The 22,740-nt window shown below is 45.1% G+C and overlaps 1 protein-coding gene across 1 annotated transcript in view; it reads right to left on the bottom strand.

The window, feature by feature from the left end:
* The window catches only part of LOC126160018 (sodium/hydrogen exchanger 9B2-like), a 193,157-nt gene that overhangs the window by 95,082 nt on the left and 75,335 nt on the right, over nt 1–22,740 (bottom strand). Inside the window, exons 5-7 of the mRNA XM_049916828.1 lie at nt 17,159–17,456; nt 6,511–6,685; nt 2,582–2,764 (exon numbers count right to left, since the gene is read on the bottom strand). Coding sequence (XP_049772785.1) covers nt 2,582–2,764; nt 6,511–6,685; nt 17,159–17,456 — 656 coding nt within the window. The remainder of the gene's footprint in view (nt 1–2,581; nt 2,765–6,510; nt 6,686–17,158; nt 17,457–22,740) is intronic.

The raw sequence follows: 22,740 nt of genomic DNA, 5'->3' as shown, positions 1-22,740 counted from the left end.
ATGTCAAAATTAAGACCTCTGGTGCTACAGGTCGTTGATTCTAGGGGCCTTAATTTTTACATATGGACATACAGACCGTTGCCGATAAATGTCATATGAAGACACCTTTTACTGAGTGAATTGTTAATGTGAGGTTTGTCTGTTGTTCTGTGGAAGACGGGTTTATATCCGTCGTAACCGTGGTCGAGGTTATTTGAAAACCACCAGTTTTTGCAACTGGTTGTTTGTCCTCTATTCTTGACATTTCAGCGTATTTTATATAGGCAACAGACACCCATGCAGCTTCTTTGGACTACGAAATGTTGATCTACCTCCTGTATTCTCTTGACATTGCACCCAGTGACTTCTTCTTTCCTCACATGAAGAAGCCGTTGCGTGTCAGGCACATCCAGAGCGACGGCGAAGCGACCTTCGAGTTTGAACATTCCCAAACAGCCAAAATGCTGACTTCTTGAACCGAAGTCTCAGTCAAGTCATCTATCGTTGGGAAAATCTGTCACACTGAAGGGTGAATATATGAAGAACGAGTAAATCCATCACCAAAGGTCACGGTCGCGGCTTGATTTTGTCGAAGTTGCATTATCAAAGGCCTCTTTCTCCACCTCACCTGGCGCGCAGTGCGCTGCTCACAAGGGAGACAACACTTTTAAACCTCACACCAGCGTGCTGCCGGGCGAGCTCGCTCTTGCATCGATCGCTGTCTCTGATGAGGAGCGCCACACATTCATGTTACCGGAAGATGCTGAATTCAGACGACATCACTGCTTGTGACTCACTGGCCGGCACATCTTTTCAAGCAGCCATACTCAGAGCTTCGCATCAGATTCATTACATTTATAGACTTAATCAACACTGGTGCGGAAGACAGCAAATGAAGGTAGCATTACGCTACTAAGCATTGCTAACATTCAGAGACTATCAAAACGTATCAGCACTGGAGACTAATTGTGTCTATCGAAAACACTACTCTCATTGACTATACAGTACTGGTCGTTAAAATTGCTACACCACGAAGATGACGTGCTACAGACGCGAAATTTAACCGACAGGAAGAAGATGCTGTAATATGATTCGCTTTTCAGAGCATTCACACACCTACAAAGTGCTGACATGAGGAAAGTTTCCAACCGATTTCTCATACACAAACAGCGGTTGACCGGCGTTGCCTGGTGAAACGTTGTTGTGATGCCTTGTGTAAGGAGGAGAAATGCGTACCATCACGTTTCCGACTTTGATAAAGGTCGGATTGTAGCCTATCGCGATTGCAGTTTATCGTATCGCGACATTGCTGCAAGCGTTGGTCGAGATCTAATGACTGTTAGCAGAATATGGAATCGGTGGGTTCAGGAGAGTAATACGGAACGCCGTGCTGGATCCCAACGGCCTCGTATCACTAGCAGCCGACATGACAGGTGTCTTATCCGCATTGCTGTAACGGATCGTGCAGCCAAGTCTCGATCCCTGAGTCAACACATGGGGACATTTGCAAGACAACAACCATCTGCACGAACAGTTCAACGACGTTTGCAGCAGCATGGACCATCATCTCGGAGACCACGGCTGCGGTCACCCTTGACGCTGTATCACAGACAGGAACGCCTGCGATGGTGTACTCAATGACGAACCTGGGTGCACAAATGGCAAAACGTAATTTTTTCAGATGAATGCAGGTTCTGTTTACAGCATCATGATGGTTGCATCCGTGTTTGGCGACATCGCGGTCAACGCACATTTGAAGCGTGTATTCATCATCGCCATACTGGCGTATCACCCGGCATGATGGCATAGGGTGCCATTGGTTACGCGACTCGGTCACCTCTTGTTCGCATTGACGGCAGTTTGAACAGTGGACGTTACATTTCAGATGTGTCACGACCCATGGCTCTACACTTCATTCGATCCCTGCGAAACCCTACATTTCAGGAGGATAATGCACGACCGAATGTTGCAGGTCCTGTACGGGCCTTTCTGGATACAAAAGATGTTCAACTGCTGCCCTGGCCAGCACATTCTCGAGATCTATCACGAATTGAAAACGTCTGGTCAATGGTGGCCGAGCAACTGGCTCGTCACAATACGCGAGTCACTACTCGTGATGAACTGTGGTATCGTGTAAAAGCTGCATGTGCAGCTGTACCTGAACACGTCATCGAAGCTCTGTTTGACTCAATGCCAAGGCGTATCAAGGTCGTTATTACGGCCAGAGATGGTTGTTCTGGGTACTGATTTCTCGGGATCTATGCATCCAAATTGCGTGAAAATGTAATCACATGTCAGTTCTAGTATAATATATTTGTCCAATGAATACCCGTTTATCATCTGCATTTCTTCTTGGTGTAGCAATTTTAATGGCCAGTAGTGTAACTCACCACCACGAAGCTACAGCTATATTAAGTTATGTATATCTCAGCTATTAAGTGCACATAGTGTGAATAACTTATTAGTGTGTTATCTTTTAGTAGGCGCTGATGATGTTTGTTAGCCAGCTCTACTAGCGACATATCTGAAAACCTGATGCCTACCGTCGCCTGCTATGCGTGCGCCTACGACTGCACGCAGCAGGGCGCCCTCCTTGACTCACCCGAGCAGGAAGGCCCAGATCCAGGGCAGGCCCAGTAGCAGGGCCGTGGCGACGGTGACGACGGCGCACTCGGCCAGCCAGGGCACCAGCCCCAGCTTGAGCACGTGCACCGCCAGCCGCCGCAGTGACGGAGGGTCCAGGTCGAGGCCCGCGCGGGTCAGGATGATCACCAGCGCCACGTGCCTGCCGGCATCCAGCTACGTGCAAACAATCTGCCGGCGTGTGGCGCACACATCTACGTCTACGTCATCATTTGTAGCGGGTGGTCAAAAATATGGAACGCCAAAAACGCAATACATGGTCATGCTAATATGATATGGGTAAATGGTTGGTATTGAAAACAGCTTCCATTCGTGTCGGAACGGATAAACACAGGTCCTGTATGGTTTTTCGATATTATCTTCGTGCAAAATAGTGGAAAGTTCAGGTAAAGATGATGCGTATGGATAGCGACCAGGCACCCTGCTCTCCGAAGGCTCAATAATATTGAGAGCTGGTGACTATGGTGACCAGGGGAGGTGTGACAATTCATCCTCGTGCTGACAAAACCATTCTTGGACGATGTGAGCTGTTTGAACACGGGCCCTGTCGTCTTCGAATTAACCGTTACCATTGGAGAACAAACATTGTACCGTGGGTTGGACCTGAGCATCCAGAATGGTTCGAATGGCTCTAAACTACATTGCATAAAGTACACAAATACAACAGTGCCCAAAGAAATTCTCTCTCAGAGACAGTACGATGTATACACATCGATTTCACAGTAGAAAATTTACAGAAAATAAACGTTACATTGATTGCAATTAACATTCAATGAGCATTAATTACAACCAGTTTGTTAGCAAATGTTGCTTAAATGACATTATGTAAATACACAGGGAACAAAATAAGTGTTGAGAAATAAATAAATATTACGAGATTTGAAATTATGTTGATATATGATGACTAGTTGAGAGTTTAAATTAATTTAATAGTTTTATTAATATGTGACTGAACAAGCTTCTATCATTAGTGTGATGCTTATATCGGATTACTGACTGCATCTTGTTTCTCTTCGAGTACTCATCTTGATGTGAATAGCCACCTGAAAATGAATCTGTCGGTTCTAAACCGGTTACGACGCTGTTACGTAAATAAACAGCGTTATCAGTACTGGTTGGTTGCTGTCTTACGTTAGCTCGTAGTGTTTTAGTGACGAATCTTCTTCTGAGAGTGCGAAAATTACCAATGGTATTCCACTGGGTTCAATGTTCGAACCACGCCCTTTCTTCCTGTATGTAACCGACTTTCCAAAGCCGGCCGGGGTGGCCGTGCGGTTCTAGGCGCTACAGTCTGGAACCGTGTGACCTGTACGGTCGCAGGTTCGAATTCTGCCTCGGGCATGGATGTATGTGATGTCCTTAGGTTAGTTAGGTTTAAGTAGTTCTAAGTTCTAGGGGACTGATGACCTTAGAAGTTAAGTCCCATAGTGCTCAGAGCCATTTGAACCATCTGACTTTCCACATTATGCACAAAAAGGCAGTAATAGTGTTCTTTGCTGATCATGCAACATCATGATCAATCTAAATAGAGGAGCAACACCAGAAGGAACCATAAAAGTAAATATGAAGCGAGACTTTCCTGCCATATAGCCCACTATTGATGAAAAGCTGTCGAGTTTCTAGGCGGAATGAAAAGTTAAGATACTGAAACCCTTTCTTCGAGTATCATAATCGTCATCTTCTGGTGAAGTAGCGAGATATTGCAGCTGTCACAGTGTTTATAATAGCGATACTCCTCCTCCACGTGGCTGCGGGTGGTTGGGAACACTGCCGCCAGAGGGTAGGGGTGGTAAGTGGTCCCGAGGCTGCAGTCGACTCTCTGCACGGGCATTCTGGATACGTGTATACATGTCCGAAAGAACAGACACTATTTTGATACAGCAGCCGTATGAATTAAGACACACCAGGCTCGAACTCTTACGGCAATCGATGGAATGCCGCCAGTAATGAGGACAATGGGCAAGGGGCAGTACATTCGTAGTGTGTGGGTGCTAGGGTAGTCCGTGTGGTTGCGATGCCTAATGTGTCCGGATGGTTCAGTGGTCAGAGCATCTGCCTAGTAAGCAGGAGACACGTGTTCGAATCCCGGTATGGCACAAATTCTAAACGTTCCCCATTGATTTCAATCAATGCCTACTCGCAGCCAATGTCTGTAATTCGTTTGTGTCTTAATTCTGGATACGTCTTGCTTGCTGTATGGTGCCGTGCGTGATTTCGTCGTATTGCCACTGACGCGGTACGCCATGCCGAACTACGTTGCTAACCTTCGTTCTTATTACCAAGATTCTCGTGGATCCGTATTACAATGGAGTCCTCTGTATTGCTGTCCGAATAGCTGGTTGCTCGGCGAAGCAACTTCGTATTTTCAAAAGTGTGATCTTCGTTTACGCTACGCTCTCTGGCTGCGGATTTTTCTGTACAGTCTCAGTCGTAAACCTGATGTTTTCCTCGCAATATTTCGAAATATAGCGCTGCGTTTGATCCATTTCTTGGCGGCCACATTCACTACTATTCTGTACAGCAGAGGTAGACCATGTATTTTACCTACCGCCCACTTTTGCATCTCTGTTAGTAATAAAATTTTATAACAGCACACCGGTTCCAAAATAATGGTAATTCATAACGTTGAGAATTAGCTTTACCGCATAAAATTTATGCACCAGAGTTACAGTAAGTTAAAACCGACAGTAATAACTACTTGTCAAATACTTTATGTCAAAATTTTATAAAAAACTAATGAAAAAGTTTGTATGATACTTACTGATCGCCCACGTATGTGTAGTAAGCACCAGGTTGACTATCACTGCTGTACGGTATACTTGGTCCGCTAAGTTTCGGTGAACCTTTCGCAGATCCAAGGAACTCTCTTGTGTTGGGGATGTTTGGATGACGGTTCTGACGTTGCATTTTCCTAACAGGGTCGGAAGTTTGGCTGACTGTGGCTATGTGCTATGTGGCTTCTTCCTAACGAACACATGTACGCCCACTGAAATGCAACATACCTAGAAAATCAGCAACTGAGTACGCCACATTCCACACCCAAGCACGGAACTTCTCTTGCGAGATCATTTGAAGCTCTTCACACAAGCAGAACAACTTCAATGACCGATGTCGATCAGTCGCTCTCTGCTCGATACGCTGAATGATCTTGAAACATCACCTCCACACCACAGTGTCTACGGCATGATTCCTACACCCATGAGCGCTTCCCTCTTACCTCAGAATTACTCTTAGAATTTCCACCTCCGTTTCACGGGGCACAAAATGTGCCCCTTACACCGCGTGAGGGCCGTCGGCCGAATCCCCGATTTCACGAGCTCTAAAACAGCTCCTTGAAAATGTTTTACGTCGAGATCTTTCAGCAGCAAGCAGGTAATTCCATTGGTCATATCCTGCTCGTAATAACATTCCTTCTGGCGTCGCAAGGCCTTAGGCCACACTACTAGGCCGAGATCAGAACCCGTTTAGGATTTCAGAAAGTCTGGTCCATCTTCTCCACGATGGACAATAGCCTCCTTCCCCCAGGTATCAGAAACTAGCTCTGTTCGAATGGCTCTAAGCACTATGGGACTTAACATCTGAGGTCATCAGTCCCCTAGACTTAGAACTACTTAAACCTAAGGACATGACACACATCCATGCCCGAGGCACGATTCGAACCTGCGACCGTAGCAGCAGCGCGGTTCCGGACTCAAGCGCCTAGAACCGCCCGGCTACAGCGGCTGGCAACTGGCTCTGGCTTTCACGATAGCTCCCCATTGCGGTCAGGAAATATTGCGTCCGAACCTCGTCGAATTATTTCACTGCATCCCCCGTTGAATCTTACACAGGTGACGTGTGACTGGAGGACGCAGGTGTGTGTCGGGTCGCTGTTGGGGGGGCGCTCACCTGAGCACGGAGCAGACCTCCTCGTAGGCGTCCTCGAGGTGGAAGAGGCCGAGGTTCTGGCAGGCGACGCCCACCAGCAGCATGCCGACGAGCGCGGGCAGGCGCACCAGCGTCGCCAGCCAGCCGCCCACGTGCGCCGCCAGCGCCAGCACCGCCAGCTGGAACAGCTGCCCCCCTGCGACAGGCACAGCCACTCCTGTAGCTTACGAGGTGCACCTGTCTCGCGCAGCGCTTGTTGATCGATTTCATAGACTATAATACACTCCTGGAAATGGAAAAAAGAACACATTGACACCGGTGTGTCAGACCCACCATACTTGCTCCGGACACTGCGAGAGGGCTGTACAAGCAATGATCACGCGCACGGCACAGCGGACACACCAGGAACCGCGGTGTTGGCCGTCGAATGGCGCTAGCTGCGCAGCATTTGTGCACCGCCGCCGTCAGTGTCAGCCAGTTTGCCGTGGCATACGGAGCTCCATCGCAGTCTTTAACACTGGTAGCATGCCGCGACAGCGTGGACGTGAACCGTATGTGCAGTTGACGGACTTTGAGCGAGGGCGTATAGTGGGCATGCGGGAGGCCGGGTGGACGTACCGCCGAATTGCTCAACACGTGGGGCGTGAGGTCTCCACAGTACATCGATGTTGTCGCCAGTGGTCGGCGGAAGGTGCACGTGCCCGTCGACCTGGGACCGGACCGCAGCGACGCACGGATGCACGCCAAGACCGTAGGATCTTACGCAGTGCCGTAGGGGACCGCACCGCCACTTCCCAGCAAATTAGTGACACTGTTGCTCCTGGGGTATCGGCGAGGACCATTCGCAACCGTCTCCATGAAGCTGGGCTACGGTCCCGCACACCGTTAGGCCGTCTTCCGCTCACGCCCCAACATCGTGCAGCCCGCCTCCAGTGGTGTCGCGACAGGCGTGAATGGAGGGACGAATGGAGACGTGTCGTCTTCAGCGATGAGAGTCGCTTCTGCCTTGGTGCCAATGATGGTCGTATGCGTGTTTGGCGCCGTGCAGGTGAGCGCCACAATCAGGACTGCATACGACCGAGGCACACAGGGCCAACACCCGGCATCATGGTGTGGGGAGCGATCTCCTACACTGGCCGTACACCACTGGTGATCGTCGAGGGGACACTGAATGGTGCACGGTACATCCAAACCGTCATCGAACCCATCGCTCTACCATTCCTAGACCGGCAAGGGAACTTGCTGTTCCAACAGGACAATGCACGTCCGCATGTATCCCGTGCCACCCAACGTGCTCTAGAAGGTGTAAGTCAACTACCCTGGCCAGCAAGATCTCCGGATCTGTCCCCCATTGAGCATGTTTGGGACTGGATGAAGCGTCGTCTCACGCGGTCTGCACGTCCAGCACGAACGCTGGTCCAACTGAGGCGCCAGGTGGAAATGGCATGGCAAGCCGTTCCACAGGACTACATCCAGCATCTCTACGATCGTCTCCATGGGAGAATAGCAGCCTGCATTGCTGCGAAAGGTGGATATACACTGTACTAGTGCCGACATTGTGCATGCTCTGTTGCCTGTGTCTATGTGCCTGTGGTTCTGTCAGTGTGATCATGTGATGTATCTGACCCCAGGAATGTGTCAATAAAGTTTCCCCTTCCTGGGACAATGAATTCACGGTGTTCTTATTTCAATTTCCAGGAGTGTATTAGTACGTCTAGTGGTTTTGGTAACAATGTCGCTACTGGCAAAAGTTGGTCAATTTAATGAGGAACACTGATGACACACAAATACTTGATTAACACAGAGTAAAATTTTGTACATGGATGCACGTTCGGAGACCGTGAATAGTTACAATTGAAAGAAAAACAGCTCTCGGTCACTATTTTTAAAAAATTAACCTGGTTTCAACACTGCTAGGAGTGACTTCCTCAGAATTTAAAACAAAGAATGGTCTATATTCTATAACATGGTCGCTGAATAATGACTAAAAACGTATGACAGGGTATAAGTACGGAATCATCGTAAAAGACTGACAGTACTTATATGTCACTTATAAAATAATAAATATGCCAAAAGGCCATTAGTCACAAAGACATTTAAGATAAAGAAAACTGTGATGGCGAGCCACTAAGGGCTGCTCGTTACTTGCGTGGTGCAGGTTGCAAAACGGACTCATTTGCAACTTATACCCTATCATACGTTTTTAGTCATTATTCTGCGACCACGTTATAGAATATAGATCATTCTTTGTTTTAAATTCTGAGGAAGACAATCCCAGCAATGTTGAAACCAGGTTAATTTGTTAAAAATAGTGACCGAGAGCTGTTTTCCTTTCAATTGTTAATACAGAGTGTTTCAAAAACAAATACCTGATATTCGACGGTAATAATTACAAAACAAGGGAAGTGCCGGCAAGGAAATGTGTGATTGAATGAGTGTCGCCTGGAGTCCTGAAAAATCGCCTTTAGATGTCAGTCAATTCGTGTCTTTTCAATTTGCAGTTAGTCACAAGTAAGATGGCTTCCGTTCAACAGAAGGCGTTTTGTGTGCTGAAGTTTGCAAAGACTGAGTTAGTGCTCATATGGGGACTCAAGAACCCTCACTACATCACTGAGCACGAAAGAAAGTGACCTAAAGCGAATTTTTTTGTGCTACTTCTAGTAAAAATGTGTATGGTCCCTTCTCTTTTGAGGAAAACACAGTGACTGGAATGAACTATCTTCAAATGCCGTAGAATTCGCTTTTTCCATAACTTCAGAAGAACTCTGATGACTTCATTTACTAACAGGATGGAGCTCCATCACACTGGCACGCGACAAACCAAGCGGAAATCATCGTAAGTAAGAAACAACTTATTGTTAACGAACTGTTTTTCCATCTTAAAAAAAGAATCAAATTATAAGTATCTTTAATTATAGAGCACTGATGATCCTTTACCTCAATAAAGCGAAACGCGTCTGGTGAAAAGAAAGAAATACATGCATTTTCTTGTAGTTGCAACGACAGAACGAAAATACCCTCCCGCAGGAATAGAAAGGCAGTTACAATATGGCCACACAAATGAAAAATTCAACGTACGTCAGTTTCTCAATAACACTCTATCTGAATGCTTTCTAGGACCACAGGGCGCACAGGACAGAATAACTTCCGTAAAAGTAGATACATTACATGACATTTGTGACTAATGTAGCTATCGCCTAGATGTTCTTCATGCTGCTGTTGGTGAACACATAGAGCATTTGTAAGAGCACAGCTAAAGCTTTAGGGTTTTATGAGTGTTTTTCAATGCATCGCATATTTGTAGTATGTTCTTATCAATAAATATGGAATTTTAAACTCAGGTCATTCTTTTTGAAACACCTTGTATGTGAACGGACTACAGCAGTATTACAATAGCCTGGAATAGTCTAGAGGAGGCCTTTGTCCAGCTGTGGATGACAGTTTGTTGCTGTTGATGATAATGATGATCAAGACAATAATGATGATTATGATGATGATGATGATGATGATGATGATGATGACGCAGCCTAAAAGTACATACGTAAAACAAAGGTCAGGTAAAGATACAAGGTTAAAACGGTATGCAGAATTGGAAGTTGTAATGCTGCCATATGCATGGGAGGAGTATTGGACTGAAAGAAGAGATGAAATAAAATTACAGCATCTAAAAATACTGTTCCTGTGATCATTTAACAGCTGCACAAGGCAAGAACACACTATAAATGAGAGTATTAAAAACAGGCTATACAAACGAGGCTGTCATATCAAACTCAAGAGTAGCTGCAGAATAACAAATGCCAGGATGAAGTGTCAGTCGAGTGTCTTATAAGACCTCCTTCCCAGGAATTATTTTTTTATATGTGTACAAAAATTTCATGTATCGATAATGAGTCAGAGATTTCTTGTATAAATGTTTCAGTAATAAAAGAAGGGACGACTCTCAAATTCCTTTTAGAGAGCAGCTAGGAGAAACCTGGCTGTTCACTTTTGTCTTTCTTATTCCAGACGTCAGAATGCAAGCATCGTGAGATGTAGTTATTAATGATTTCTAATATAAGGAACCGATTTTGACTTAACAACGTGTTGTATATTTATTCGTCCAACAGATCACATATTTATGTGAATCTTTATTGTGTTACAAGTTCTACTTTTCAGCTTTTCTCGTGAGGGAGTGACAACAACTTCGATGTGGCTCCGTTTCGCCTTTGGCGTGATTTCTTACTAATTTACACTGTTCAGCTTTGCTTATCGTATAATCTGAATCTGCAGTCATTCGCAGAATAACTCCAAGATTTTTTTTACCACATACATCATAGAGTGGTTATCAAATCGCGATATGCAATTTACGTTTTCTAAAATTCCTCCTCCACTTTTTCGCCGCTTCCAACATCAATCTGAGACACTTACAGACTTCATTCCGATAAAGATTTTTTGAAATATTTTAGTGCGCGGAGGTGGAAGGCAACTCACAGTCTGTACAGCTAAAGTTTTGGCCAGAAAAAGGATAGGTGTTGGTACAGGCAGTGTTGCCTAACCCGTGATCAATACAAAATAATGATAAAATAATCGAAAACTAGAGCTAAAACTGAGTCGTAATTACCATTCCCGCGATCCGCAACAACGGAAAGCTGAAGCAGATGCAGTCAAAAACCTATACTCTGTTGCCCAAAGCCCGCTTGTAAGTTTTATTGGATTTGGCAGCTAGGATACTGCGCTGCGTTACACCAGTGGGAGCCTGTCACCGTCGCTTCCTACTATATTGCCATTCGGCTGTGCAAAGAAGTGTGCCTGGCAGTCCTCAAGTAAGAAACACTTTCTGAGCCCGAAAAATTCATCTGTTTCAAGAACAGATGAATTTTTCGGGCTCAGAAAGTGTTTCTTACTTGAGGACTGCCAGGCACACTTCTTTGCACAGCCGAATGGCAATATAGTAGGAAGCGACGGTGACAGGCAGAACAGATGAATTTTTCGGGCTCAGAAAGTGTTTCTTACTTGAGGACTGCCAGGCACACTTCTTTGCACAGCCGAATGGCAATATAGTAGGAAGCGACGGTGACAGGCAGAACAGATGAATTTTTCGGGCTCAGAAAGTGTTTCTTACTTGAGGACTGCCAGGCACACTTCTTTGCACAGCCGAATGGCAATATAGTAGGAAGCGACGGTGACAGGCAGAACAGATGAATTTTTCGGGCTCAGAAAGTGTTTCTTACTTGAGGACTGCCAGGCACACTTCTTTGCACAGCCGAATGGCAATATAGTAGGAAGCGACGGTGACAGGCAGAACAGATGAATTTTTCGGGCTCAGAAAGTGTTTCTTACTTGAGGACTGCCAGGCACACTTCTTTGCACAGCCGAATGGCAATATAGTAGGAAGCGACGGTGACAGGCAGAACAGATGAATTTTTCGGGCTCAGAAAGTGTTTCTTACTTGAGGACTGCCAGGCACACTTCTTTGCACAGCCGAATGGCAATATAGTAGGAAGCGACGGTGACAGGCAGAACAGATGAATTTTTCGGGCTCAGAAAGTGTTTCTTACTTGAGGACTGCCAGGCACACTTCTTTGCACAGCCGAATGGCAATATAGTAGGAAGCGACGGTGACAGGCAGAACAGATGAATTTTTCGGGCTCAGAAAGTGTTTCTTACTTGAGGACTGCCAGGCACACTTCTTTGCACAGCCGAATGGCAATATAGTAGGAAGCGACGGTGACAGGCAGAACAGATGAATTTTTCGGGCTCAGAAAGTGTTTCTTACTTGAGGACTGCCAGGCACACTTCTTTGCACAGCCGAATGGCAATATAGTAGGAAGCGACGGTGACAGGCTCCCATTGGTGTAACGCAGCGCAGTATCCTAGCTGCCAAATCCAATAAAACTTACAATCGGGCTTTGGGCAACAGAGTAGCTTCACCCGTAATTAAAATTAAGAACAGATTTTTCACATCCTAAGAGACACTATATTAATCTGCACAGTACGTGAATTTCAGACTTAATACGTGTTTGATGTAGGAGACTGAGGTTATGAAGAAATTTCCTATCGCCACGGACAGCAGAGCGCTGTGGCTGCTGTCTCCAGACATGTGACAATGTCGCAACTGTGGACCTTCAGCGTCAGGCACTAACTAATTTAAATTAGACTACGGTGTATTTTTACTCTTTATTATACCTTTTAGACCGGAACTTAAGAGAAAGTAACCGATATTCTCACAAATCTTACCCAGTAAAGAACGTGAGCTTCCGGCTATAAGTCTAACGAGGAGACTCAGCCCTGGATCTGCGATATTTCCAAACTGAGACAAAACCTTGATAGTGGCACCCCCTCTCCCGGTCGAGTGTTTGTGATAGGACGTCAAAATGTTAAAAAAAAGGTCGATTTTTCAAAAACTTGTTCGTTTTGTAGCACACATCTTTTTTTAAGATTTTGATACATAAAACATATGTGGTCGAGGAAATGTAAGACATGTTATTTGGTTTAAGTGTACCAAAGTGCAGTGCCACATACCTTAACACAGCATTCTTCTATACTTCGCGGTGGGAATTCAAACGATTACATTATGTAATGGAAGCTATCAGACCTATATTCAGGACAGTGGAAATTAAAATGTCCTGTCATGTCTCTCCTACTCCCAGTCGACCGGTTTGACATCCTACCCTCCCCCCCCCCCCACCCCACCCCTAAAAAGAACAACTCATAATTAATATTGGGTGGGATTATTAGTGACCGGGAGAATAAGAATTCTTCAGAAAATTTGCAGTCTTTACTGCTTATTAGCTAATAACTTTCCCTTTTGTGTGACATAAAATTAAATATAGGAAACACAAAACCAGTAAAGACAAGAGACAAGCAAGGCAGTACGGTACACATTTCTTCAATCCTTAGGTCCCACTATTTTTCTCTCTCTAATCTTGCTATAGCTTTACGGGGCGTGCTTTCCTTTCTGCGAAAGAATCTATTACCTAATTAAAGTTCGTCAAACGTTTTCCTACATGAAAAGTCAAAATGTCGTTGTCTGATACCGAAAAAGCTGTTAATACGAATGTTACACAAGACTGCTGTGTTTTCTCGATTTGATTGCGTCTGTTTTGTCACTGTCTGCTAGATAAAACGAGATAGGTCTTTCTAATATTGCAGCAGTATCAAAACAAGCCAAATAAGCGGCACTGCTTTGGCAGAAATGGTCATTTTTGTCTACCTCGTTTACATAAATAACACGAAAATATATAATGTGCCAATATCAGACGCTTATTAGGCCTACTACAAGCAAAAAGTTTTGTTAGGAAATAGTCTCACATTTCATTCATATGCTCCAGTTTCTCAAGTATGAGATCGAAAAATAGTAGTGGTACGAAATTTTTAGATAAATTTGGAATTGTTATATTCTTCCATATAATTTGTGTGATGTTCCCTTTTTCCCCTTTCTCGTTCTAACAAACAATCTTGTAGTCACTAATCTGTTGCTATTCCTGCCATTGTCAGAAGTTATTATCCTGTTAACTTCACTAACCCTTCCAGAATCACCGGTTCAGTTATTCTCCTGTTAGGCGTTATTACATTTTCGAACAACGCGCTTTCCGCGCCATTCCAAGAATAGAACTTAAGCGGCTGTTAAACGGCAGCTATACAGCTTAGTAGTGTAGCGATCTGGCAAAAAATTTCTGTCAAAATTTGATTTTCTTGGATACACCGAAAAGATAATATGCGATCCTTCTTACCTGTTATTTCTGTTAGTCCTTTAATTCCACTCTAGCAGTCTGAATCTATAGATTTCGCTAGTAATTATGAAAACGCTTATCATTCTCACACCCAATTAACCACATACACAAACAACGATTGGGATTCGCCGTTCGGGTTTATTCGGCTCAGTTTGTATAGCCCAGTCCCCTATTGTCTGTGGGGAAGTTTCGTATTTCTAGATGCGACGGGAGACCCCGTGGCAGAGACATCACGTACACTATCCACGCATTTAAAAATCAACTTATGATTACTTCACAAATCAACCGAGAATGTATTGAAAAATGTTCAAAAACCAACAGGGACGCGTTTCAAAATCGGAGTGTCCTTTTATATTTTTTTTATGCCTGTAGAATCTGACGAACAGCGGACATTTCTTTAATACAGTACGACACAGTTCTAACTAGAAAAAATTGTATTTAAAAATAAGATTGCCGAGCGCAGTCAAGTAATAAATTCTTGCAACGTTTCAAAAAGACTCCTTAGTAGCTGAATGTGTAACTCATCTGCGAAGTCATTGGTTCGATTCTCACTAAAGCGATGTTTTAAAAATTTATTTATAAATTTCATTTTTATTAACAAATCTGAGTGTTAACTAACAAATTTTGAATCATAATTTTTAATAAACATAAAATGTTTTATATTTTAATTATTCATGACAGAAAATGACAGTTCCAAATAACTTAAACAAATGTCAAATGCAAAGTAAAATACTTTTTAGTATTATTGATGTATGCAATTTTTTCACGTAACAATAAGGAATTTCACATGCATCAAATTTTAATTTATTTCCATGTGATACGAAATAAAAAATAAAAAGATGTTATTTGTATTAAAATTGTGATTAAATAATCGTTAATTGACATTCCTGTTTGTTCATAAACGTCTGTCTCCATAGCTGAGTAGTCAGCGCGGCTGACTTTCATGGTGAGGATGCAGGTTCAATTCCCGGTGCTGCCACAGATATTTCCTCGGAGGGAGGACGGTATAGGGGTACACTCGGCCTCGTGATGCCGGTTGGGGAGCTACTTGCCCGAGTGGTAGCAACTGCAGATCACGAAAACAGAACAGTCTGCAGGGGAGTATATGGACCGCACGCCCCTCCGTACCATATCCAGTGACGCCATTGGTGGAGAATGAAACGACTATCGGTTGGTACCTCTGGGACCGCCACGGTCTGTATATGGAATTTACGTTTACGGTTTTACCACGGCTAACTCGTAGGGGGAAGTGCTGATGGAGAACTGTTTTATGTTATTTTTCCAACAAGTATATTAATACACTACTGGTCATTAAAATTGCTCACAAAGAAAAAATGCAGATGATAAACGGGTATTCATTGGACAAATATATTATACTAGAACTGACATGTGATTACATTTTCACGCAGTTTGGGTGCATAGATCCTGAGAAATAAGTACTCACAGCAACCACCTCTGGCCGTAATAACGGCCTTGATACGCCTGGGCATTGAGTCAAACAGAGATTGGATGGCGTGTACAGGTACAGCTGCCCATTCAGCTTCAACATCATACCACAGTTCATCAAGAGTAGTGACCGGCGTTTTGTAACAAGCCAGTTGCTTTGCCACCATTGACCAGACGTTTTCAGTTGTTGAGAGATCTGGAGAATGTGCTGGCCAGGGCAGCAGTCGAACAATTTCTGTTTCCAGAAAGGCCCGTACAGGACCTGCAACAGGCGGTCGTGCATTATCCTGCTGAAATGTAGGGTTTCGCAGGGATCGAATGAAGGGTCGTAAACATCTGAAATGTAACGTCCACTGTTCAAAGTGCCGTCAATGCGAACAAGAGGCGACCGACACGTGTAACCAATGATACGCCATAGCATCACGCCGTGTGATACGCGAGTATGTCGATGACGGATACACGCTTCCAATGTGCGTTCACCGCGATGTCGCCTAACACGGATGCGACCATCATGATGCTGTAAACAGAACCTGGATTCACCCGAAAAAATGACGTTTTGCCACTCGTGCACCCAGGTTTGCCGTTGAGTACACCATGTAGGCGCTCCTGTCTGTGATGCAGCGTCAAGGTTAACCGCAGCCACGGTCTCCGAGCTGATAGGCCTTGCGCCTGCAAACGTCGTCGAACTGTTCGTTCAGATGGTTGTTGCCTTGCAAACGTCCCCACCTGTTGACTCAGGGATCGAGTCGTGGCTGCACGATCCGTTACAGCCATGCGGATAAGATGCCTGTCATCTCGACTGCTAGTGATACGAGGCCGTTGGGATCCAGCACGGCGTTCCGTATTACCCTCCTGAACCCACCGATTCCATATTCTGGTAACAGTCATTGGATCTCGACCAACGCGAGCAGCAATGTCGCGATACGATAAACCGCAATCGCGATAGGCTACAATCCGACCTCTATCAAAGTCGGAAACGTGATGGTACGCATTGCCCCTCCTTACACGAGGCATCACAACAACGTTTCACCAGGCAACGCCGGTCAACTGCTGTTTGTGTATGAGAAATCGGTTGGAAACTTTCCTCATGTGAGTACGTTGTAGGTGACGCCACCGGCGCCAACCTTGTGTGAATGCTCTGAAAAGCTAATCATTTGCATATCACAGGATCTTCTTCCTGACGGTTAAATTTCGCGTCTGTAGCCCGTCATCTTCGTGGTGTAGCAATTTTAATTGCCAGTAGTGTAACTTACAAGTATTTCATACATACCCTAACAGCTCTTAGAAATATTCTAATCTTGAAAATAAATTTTTGCGATTTTTTTTTTTTTTTTTGTGAGAACCGTGTGGTACTGGTTTAAGAAACTGACGTCCGGTCAATGAACTTCGACCGCTGTATGAAGAAAATCCAATAGGTCCTGTAGTTAAGCTTAGCTTGTGTGCAAGAGCACCTTGCTACAACAACACTCTGTAGCGGCACACAGTTTACGCCTAATCGAGTAGCGGGTTACCTGGAGCGGCGTCGCGGCCTATGACGGTGAAGGCGACGGCCCAGCAGAGCAGCAGGATGATGGCGAGTGCGAGGAGCCGCGCCACCCACCGGTAGGAGGGGCACAGCGGCGGCGGGCAGAGGCGCGGCCAGAAGCCGGGCTGCCACGACGGCGGCGCCTCGGGCTGGTGGCAGCGGCGCAGCAGCGACAGCCACCACGACCTGCGGGCAGATCCGTGCGTGCGGCAGTGTCTCGACGAGGGGGACAACTGCACTGGCAGCAGTGCGGGTCTCACAACCACGTGGTTGCCTCCAGAACTCTGCGGCTGAGTGTGAGCTAATCTGGAACTTCCTGTAAGGTTAAGACTTTGTGCCGAACCGCCAACTCTAAGCTGGGTTGTTGAAGATGAGGTACCGGCGGAAGTATAACGGAGAGGGAGGGTCGTAAGTCATCTTGCATAGCTCCGTTGGTAGAGCATTTGTCCAGCATCGAGTCCCAGCCCGTCGCACAGTTTTAATCTCTCTGGGAGTTTCAAGTGGATACTTGGTCGTTATGAGCCTACATGTAACACTCCTCATGCAGACGGCCTACATACACACATGTAAATACACATATGCATGTACACACTCTTCCACATCTACACGCAGACTCCACAAGCCACTATGCAGTGCCAGGCGGAGGGTACGCCGCACCAATATCATTAATCATGTTTCCTATTCCATTCACGTACTGAGCGAAGGTAAAATGACTGTATGTCTCTCTACCCGCCCTAGTCTCTCTTATCTTATTGTTACAATACCTGCACGAGATGTAAATTGGTGGCAGAACTAGGACGCACAGTCTTTTTCGAATTCACGTTCTCTAAATATAGCTAACCAAATTTCGTGGGAACTACGTCGTCTTTTTCCCATGGATTCTCATTAAGTTCCCTAAGTGTTTCCGTTACACTCTTGTACAGGCTGCAACGACCTATTGCTAACCAGACGGTATGTCTCTGAATGCGTAGATTTCTGTTGTCATAATTACTTGATAGGAACTCCAAACACTCGAATAATACTCTAGAACCGGTCACACTAGCGTCTTGTATGCGATTTACTTTACAGAAATACTATAGTTCCAAAACCTCCCCGCCCCTCCAAAAATCCTTCCTCCCCTCCCCCCCTCTCTCTCTTTTCAGCAGCTCGTGGTCTAGTGCCTAGCGTTGCTGCCGCTGGATCTCGGGGTCCCGGATTCGATTCCGGGCCGGGTTGGGGATTTTCTCTGCCCGGGGACGGGATGTTTGTGTTGTCCCCATCATTTCATCATCATTATTTATGACAGTGGCTAGATTGGACAGTGTAAAAATTGGACTGGGACTTTGTACGCGTGCTGATGACCAAACATCGTCATCATTATCTCTTTCTTTCTCTCTCTCTCTCTCTCTCTCTCTCTCTCTCACACACACACACACACACACACACGCACAAACAGAGCCTCCACAGTCATGCGCGCACACACACACATACACACACACACACACTAGCTCTGCGTCAAAAACCAGTTTATTGTCCATATTTTACATTACAGCCTGTTTTACAGTTGTTATTTTTGGAAATTTGTGGTAAGTTCCTATGGGACCAAACTGCTGAGGTCATCGGTCCCTAGGCTTTCACACAACTTAATCTAAATTAAACTATTTTAGGCTAAGGACAACACACACATCCATGCCCGAGGGAGGACTCGAACCTCCGACGGGGCGAGCCGCGCGCACCGTGAAAAACGCCTGAGACCGCGCGGATACCCCGCGTCGCCGAAATGTAGAGTACGGGCCATGTCAACTGCAGTGAAACCTGTCCACAAACGCCCTGAATGCATTCGACAGATCATGCAATATGGTATCTGACGAAGGTTGTTGTGGAACCGATTAGTATGACATTGCGTGTGGTATGGCAACATGTCTGCAAGACATCATTTGAGTGCTTACGATCGTAGCCGAGTAGTTAGATGACTCGAAGCCGGCCCACAGTGGTCACAGTAGTCGATATGACCAAAACTATCTCGCAGTTAAAAAAGGCCGGTGAAGCTGGAAATGATATGCGAAAATAAGATGGATCATCATACTGCAAGGAGAGCGATACGTAGTCCTAGCGGCGGATAAAGACAGACATCCCACTCCTAGTCTGATCGTTACAAGTACTGCCGGTACACGTGTCTCTGCCAAAACCCTTTTGCAGCTCCTAAATCAGGGTGGATTGTTTGCTCGTAAGTCTGTTAAATGCACTCCACTTCAACTACGCCATCGTCGAGAACAGTTTGTCAACAATGGTTCAGAGGGTGTTCTCTGACGTATCCTGCTTCAATGTAACAAGTGATTCTGGCTACTAGTTAGGGTGGAAAGGGAGGGAAGCCGCTACAAACCATAAAATGTTCGAGAAGTTCATCAATATGCCGCAGGCTTTATGATGGGCGGGGGGGAGAGGCATTACACACAATGACCGAATACTGCTGCATATCTTTGTACGAGGTACCCTTACTGCACAACGGTATTGCACGGAGACTATTCAGGAATGTGTCAGTCTGCTTAGAGGTGCAGTAAGTACTGACTTTCTATTTATGGACGACAATGCGCTCCCACACAGGACCACTAAGATGTCGGATACCCGGTTAAGTGAAGTTACTGAGTATATGGAATGGCCTGCGTACTCAAAGGAACTAAACCCTACAGAGCAAGCCTGGGATGCTCTTGGCAGATATGTTTCTCAACGAACACTCTCTCCACGAATCGTACAAGAACTGAAAACCGCCTCCTTGCTGAGTCCGATATCGACCTTTGTGTTTGGAGTCTCACCTGCGTCAAATACGAACGTTATTTATGTCTGTTATCCTGCTTTCTCGAGTGGTGAAATATACAATTTTTCGGTATACATATACCTCTCTGGCATATTTACGGTGTTTCATATCCTCCATCATTCTCTGTGATTATTCCTGTCCAACAATGTCTCTGTTCTCGCCGTCAAGCAGTAGTAGTATTCCTAGGAAATATATATTGCCATGTGCGCTTCTGACACGGTGCCTCCCCCCCCCCCCCCCAAAGGGAACACTGGTGTTGACACATCGGTCCATTTTAGCGGTGACTCAATATGCATCATAGAAATAGATGGACTACACTGAGGTTCCTATGTCGAATTACAATAGGCAAGACACCTGACTTAACCAGTCACGAGGTGCTTTTGTGTGACGTATACGCATCTGGCACGTCACCGAGCACACAGAGCAACCTCTTGAAGCCAACGACGCACAGCCTCACGGGAGATGAGCCATCCAGAACGCAGAGCAGATGCTGCGGCAGTTGGACGTCTTCTGTCACTTATGCAGTATAATAGTACTGTCTCTGGGTTTTTGCTGGTGGCCGATCTTGCTCACAAAGCTGTTGAAAGGTTTCTGTGTCATCTACAGCTGTCAAAGAACGCTACTGGTGAGATTCGGTTCTTAGCCTACCTCGTCCTAGCTGTGGTTGACCTCTAAACTGTCAATGATCAACCCACACGTAATATTGGCACGTAGAATCCAGACGGCAAACAGAACGCGGCAGTATCATCACAATGGATCTGGTCAACCATACTGCTTCCCTACGACTGTCAAATTGTGAGCCAGACGCAGTCAGAAGCGTTGTGTAGAAAACCTCTGCCCACAAGGAATCTTACACTAACAGACAAGGCGTGCTGTGTTTTCGCGGTTTCCCGCCACAGCACAGTCCTCACAGTGTTAAAATATGTAATGACTTATGAACGTAGGGTGATTCTATAAGTTGTCGATTCTGTACTTTTATTTACACGATTATATCAGAATGACATGCATCGTACGAAATTAGACTGGAATGACTAAATCTCTAAGAATATTTTCTGAGGTCGGATATAAAAAACTTCATTAGTTATACTAGCCCAAAACTACAAAAGTGACCTTCGTGAACAATGGTCGCCACTGCATAGAATAGCGAAGTACTCACTTCTCGAGATCCTCGAATAAGTAATCCGTCTTCTCCGGGATGGAGCACGACGTTGTCGTCGAATATTTCTTTGTAGGTGTGGGTACAGCATAGCTGGGAACGTAGATCTGCTTTTCTCCGTCTGCTGAAAGGTAAGAAGCTTGATTTTAGGATTCTTGTCACGGCGAATGACGAATACACCGCTGGTCTTTAAACTGCTACACCATGAAGGCGGCATACAACAAACGTCACACTGGCGCTAAACCTTTCAGTCCTGAATTTTTTCTGGAGGGAAGAAAATGTTTCTTTATGTGGTAATGCTTTTAGGTGTTTTTTTATAATGATTTCAGATGCAAGATTTATACAAAAATATTTGCCTATTTTCAAAACATACTTTGTACGCTTGGCTTCATTTTATGGACTAAAATAATCAATTACGAAATATTCTCTATTGTAATAAATAGTAAAATGATCATGCAAAATAAAGAAAACAAACGCCGTCCGAACAGGTCTTGAAGACCGAACGGTACAGACCAGCAGCCGTGTCAACGTCAGCCCTCAGGCTGGATACGGATACGTGGATACGGAGGGGCATGTGGTCAGCAGACAGCTCTCCCAGCAGTTGTCAGTTTTCGTGACCGGCGCCGCTACCTCTGTCATATAGTTCTTCAGTTGGCCTTGAGTGCAGCCCGCTTGCCAACAGCACTCGGCAGACCCTGACAGTGACCCTTCCTAGTGCTAACCAAGTCCGACAGCGCTTAACTTTGGTGATTTATTTATTTATTTACACGTCCAGTTCCGTAGGACCAAACTGAGGAGCAAATCCCGAGGTCATGGAATGTGTCAGTACATGAAATTACAACATACAAGTAATAACAGATAAAATAAAATGTTCATGAACCCAAAAATGTCAAGCCATAAGTTTAAGTAATCGCAATCAACAATATAACATAAGAATCAGCTTAATTTTTCAAGGAACTCCTCAAAAGAATAGAAGGAGTGACCAATGAGGAAACTCTTCAGTTTCGATCTGAAAGCGCGGGGATTATTGCTAAGGTATTTGAATTCTTGTGGTGGTAGCTTACTGCAAATGGATGCAGCAGTATACTGCACACCTTTCTGCACAAGAAATAAGGAAGTGCGATCCAAATGCAGACTGGATTTCTGCCTAGTATTAACTGAGTAAAAACTGCTAATTCTCGGAAATTATTGCTAAGGTATTTGAATTCTTGTGGTGGTAGCTTACTGCAAATGGATGCAGCAGTATACTGCACACCTTTCTGCACAAGAAATAAGGAAGTGCGATCCTAATGCAGACTGGATTTCTGCCTAGTATTAACTGAGTAAAAACTGCTAATTCTCGGAAATATTGTTAACATGAAACTACAGTAAACAATATATATATATATTGAGAGAACAATGTCAAAATACGCATACTAGTGAAAAGGGGTCGACAAGAGGTTTGTGAACTTACACCACTTATCGGCCGAACTGCCCGTTTCTGAGCCAAAAATATCATTTTAGAATGGGAAGAGTTATCCCAAAATATAATACCGTAAGTTATAAGTGAATGAAAATAAGCAGACTACTTTTCGTGTCGAACTATCACTTACTTCAGATACCGTTCAGATAGCAAAAA

Source organism: Schistocerca cancellata, chromosome 2 (genome assembly GCF_023864275.1).
Source record: "Schistocerca cancellata isolate TAMUIC-IGC-003103 chromosome 2, iqSchCanc2.1, whole genome shotgun sequence".
In the NCBI taxonomy this organism is placed as follows: domain Eukaryota; kingdom Metazoa; phylum Arthropoda; class Insecta; order Orthoptera; family Acrididae; genus Schistocerca; species Schistocerca cancellata.
This window is presented reverse-complemented; position numbering and strand designations above follow the sequence as displayed.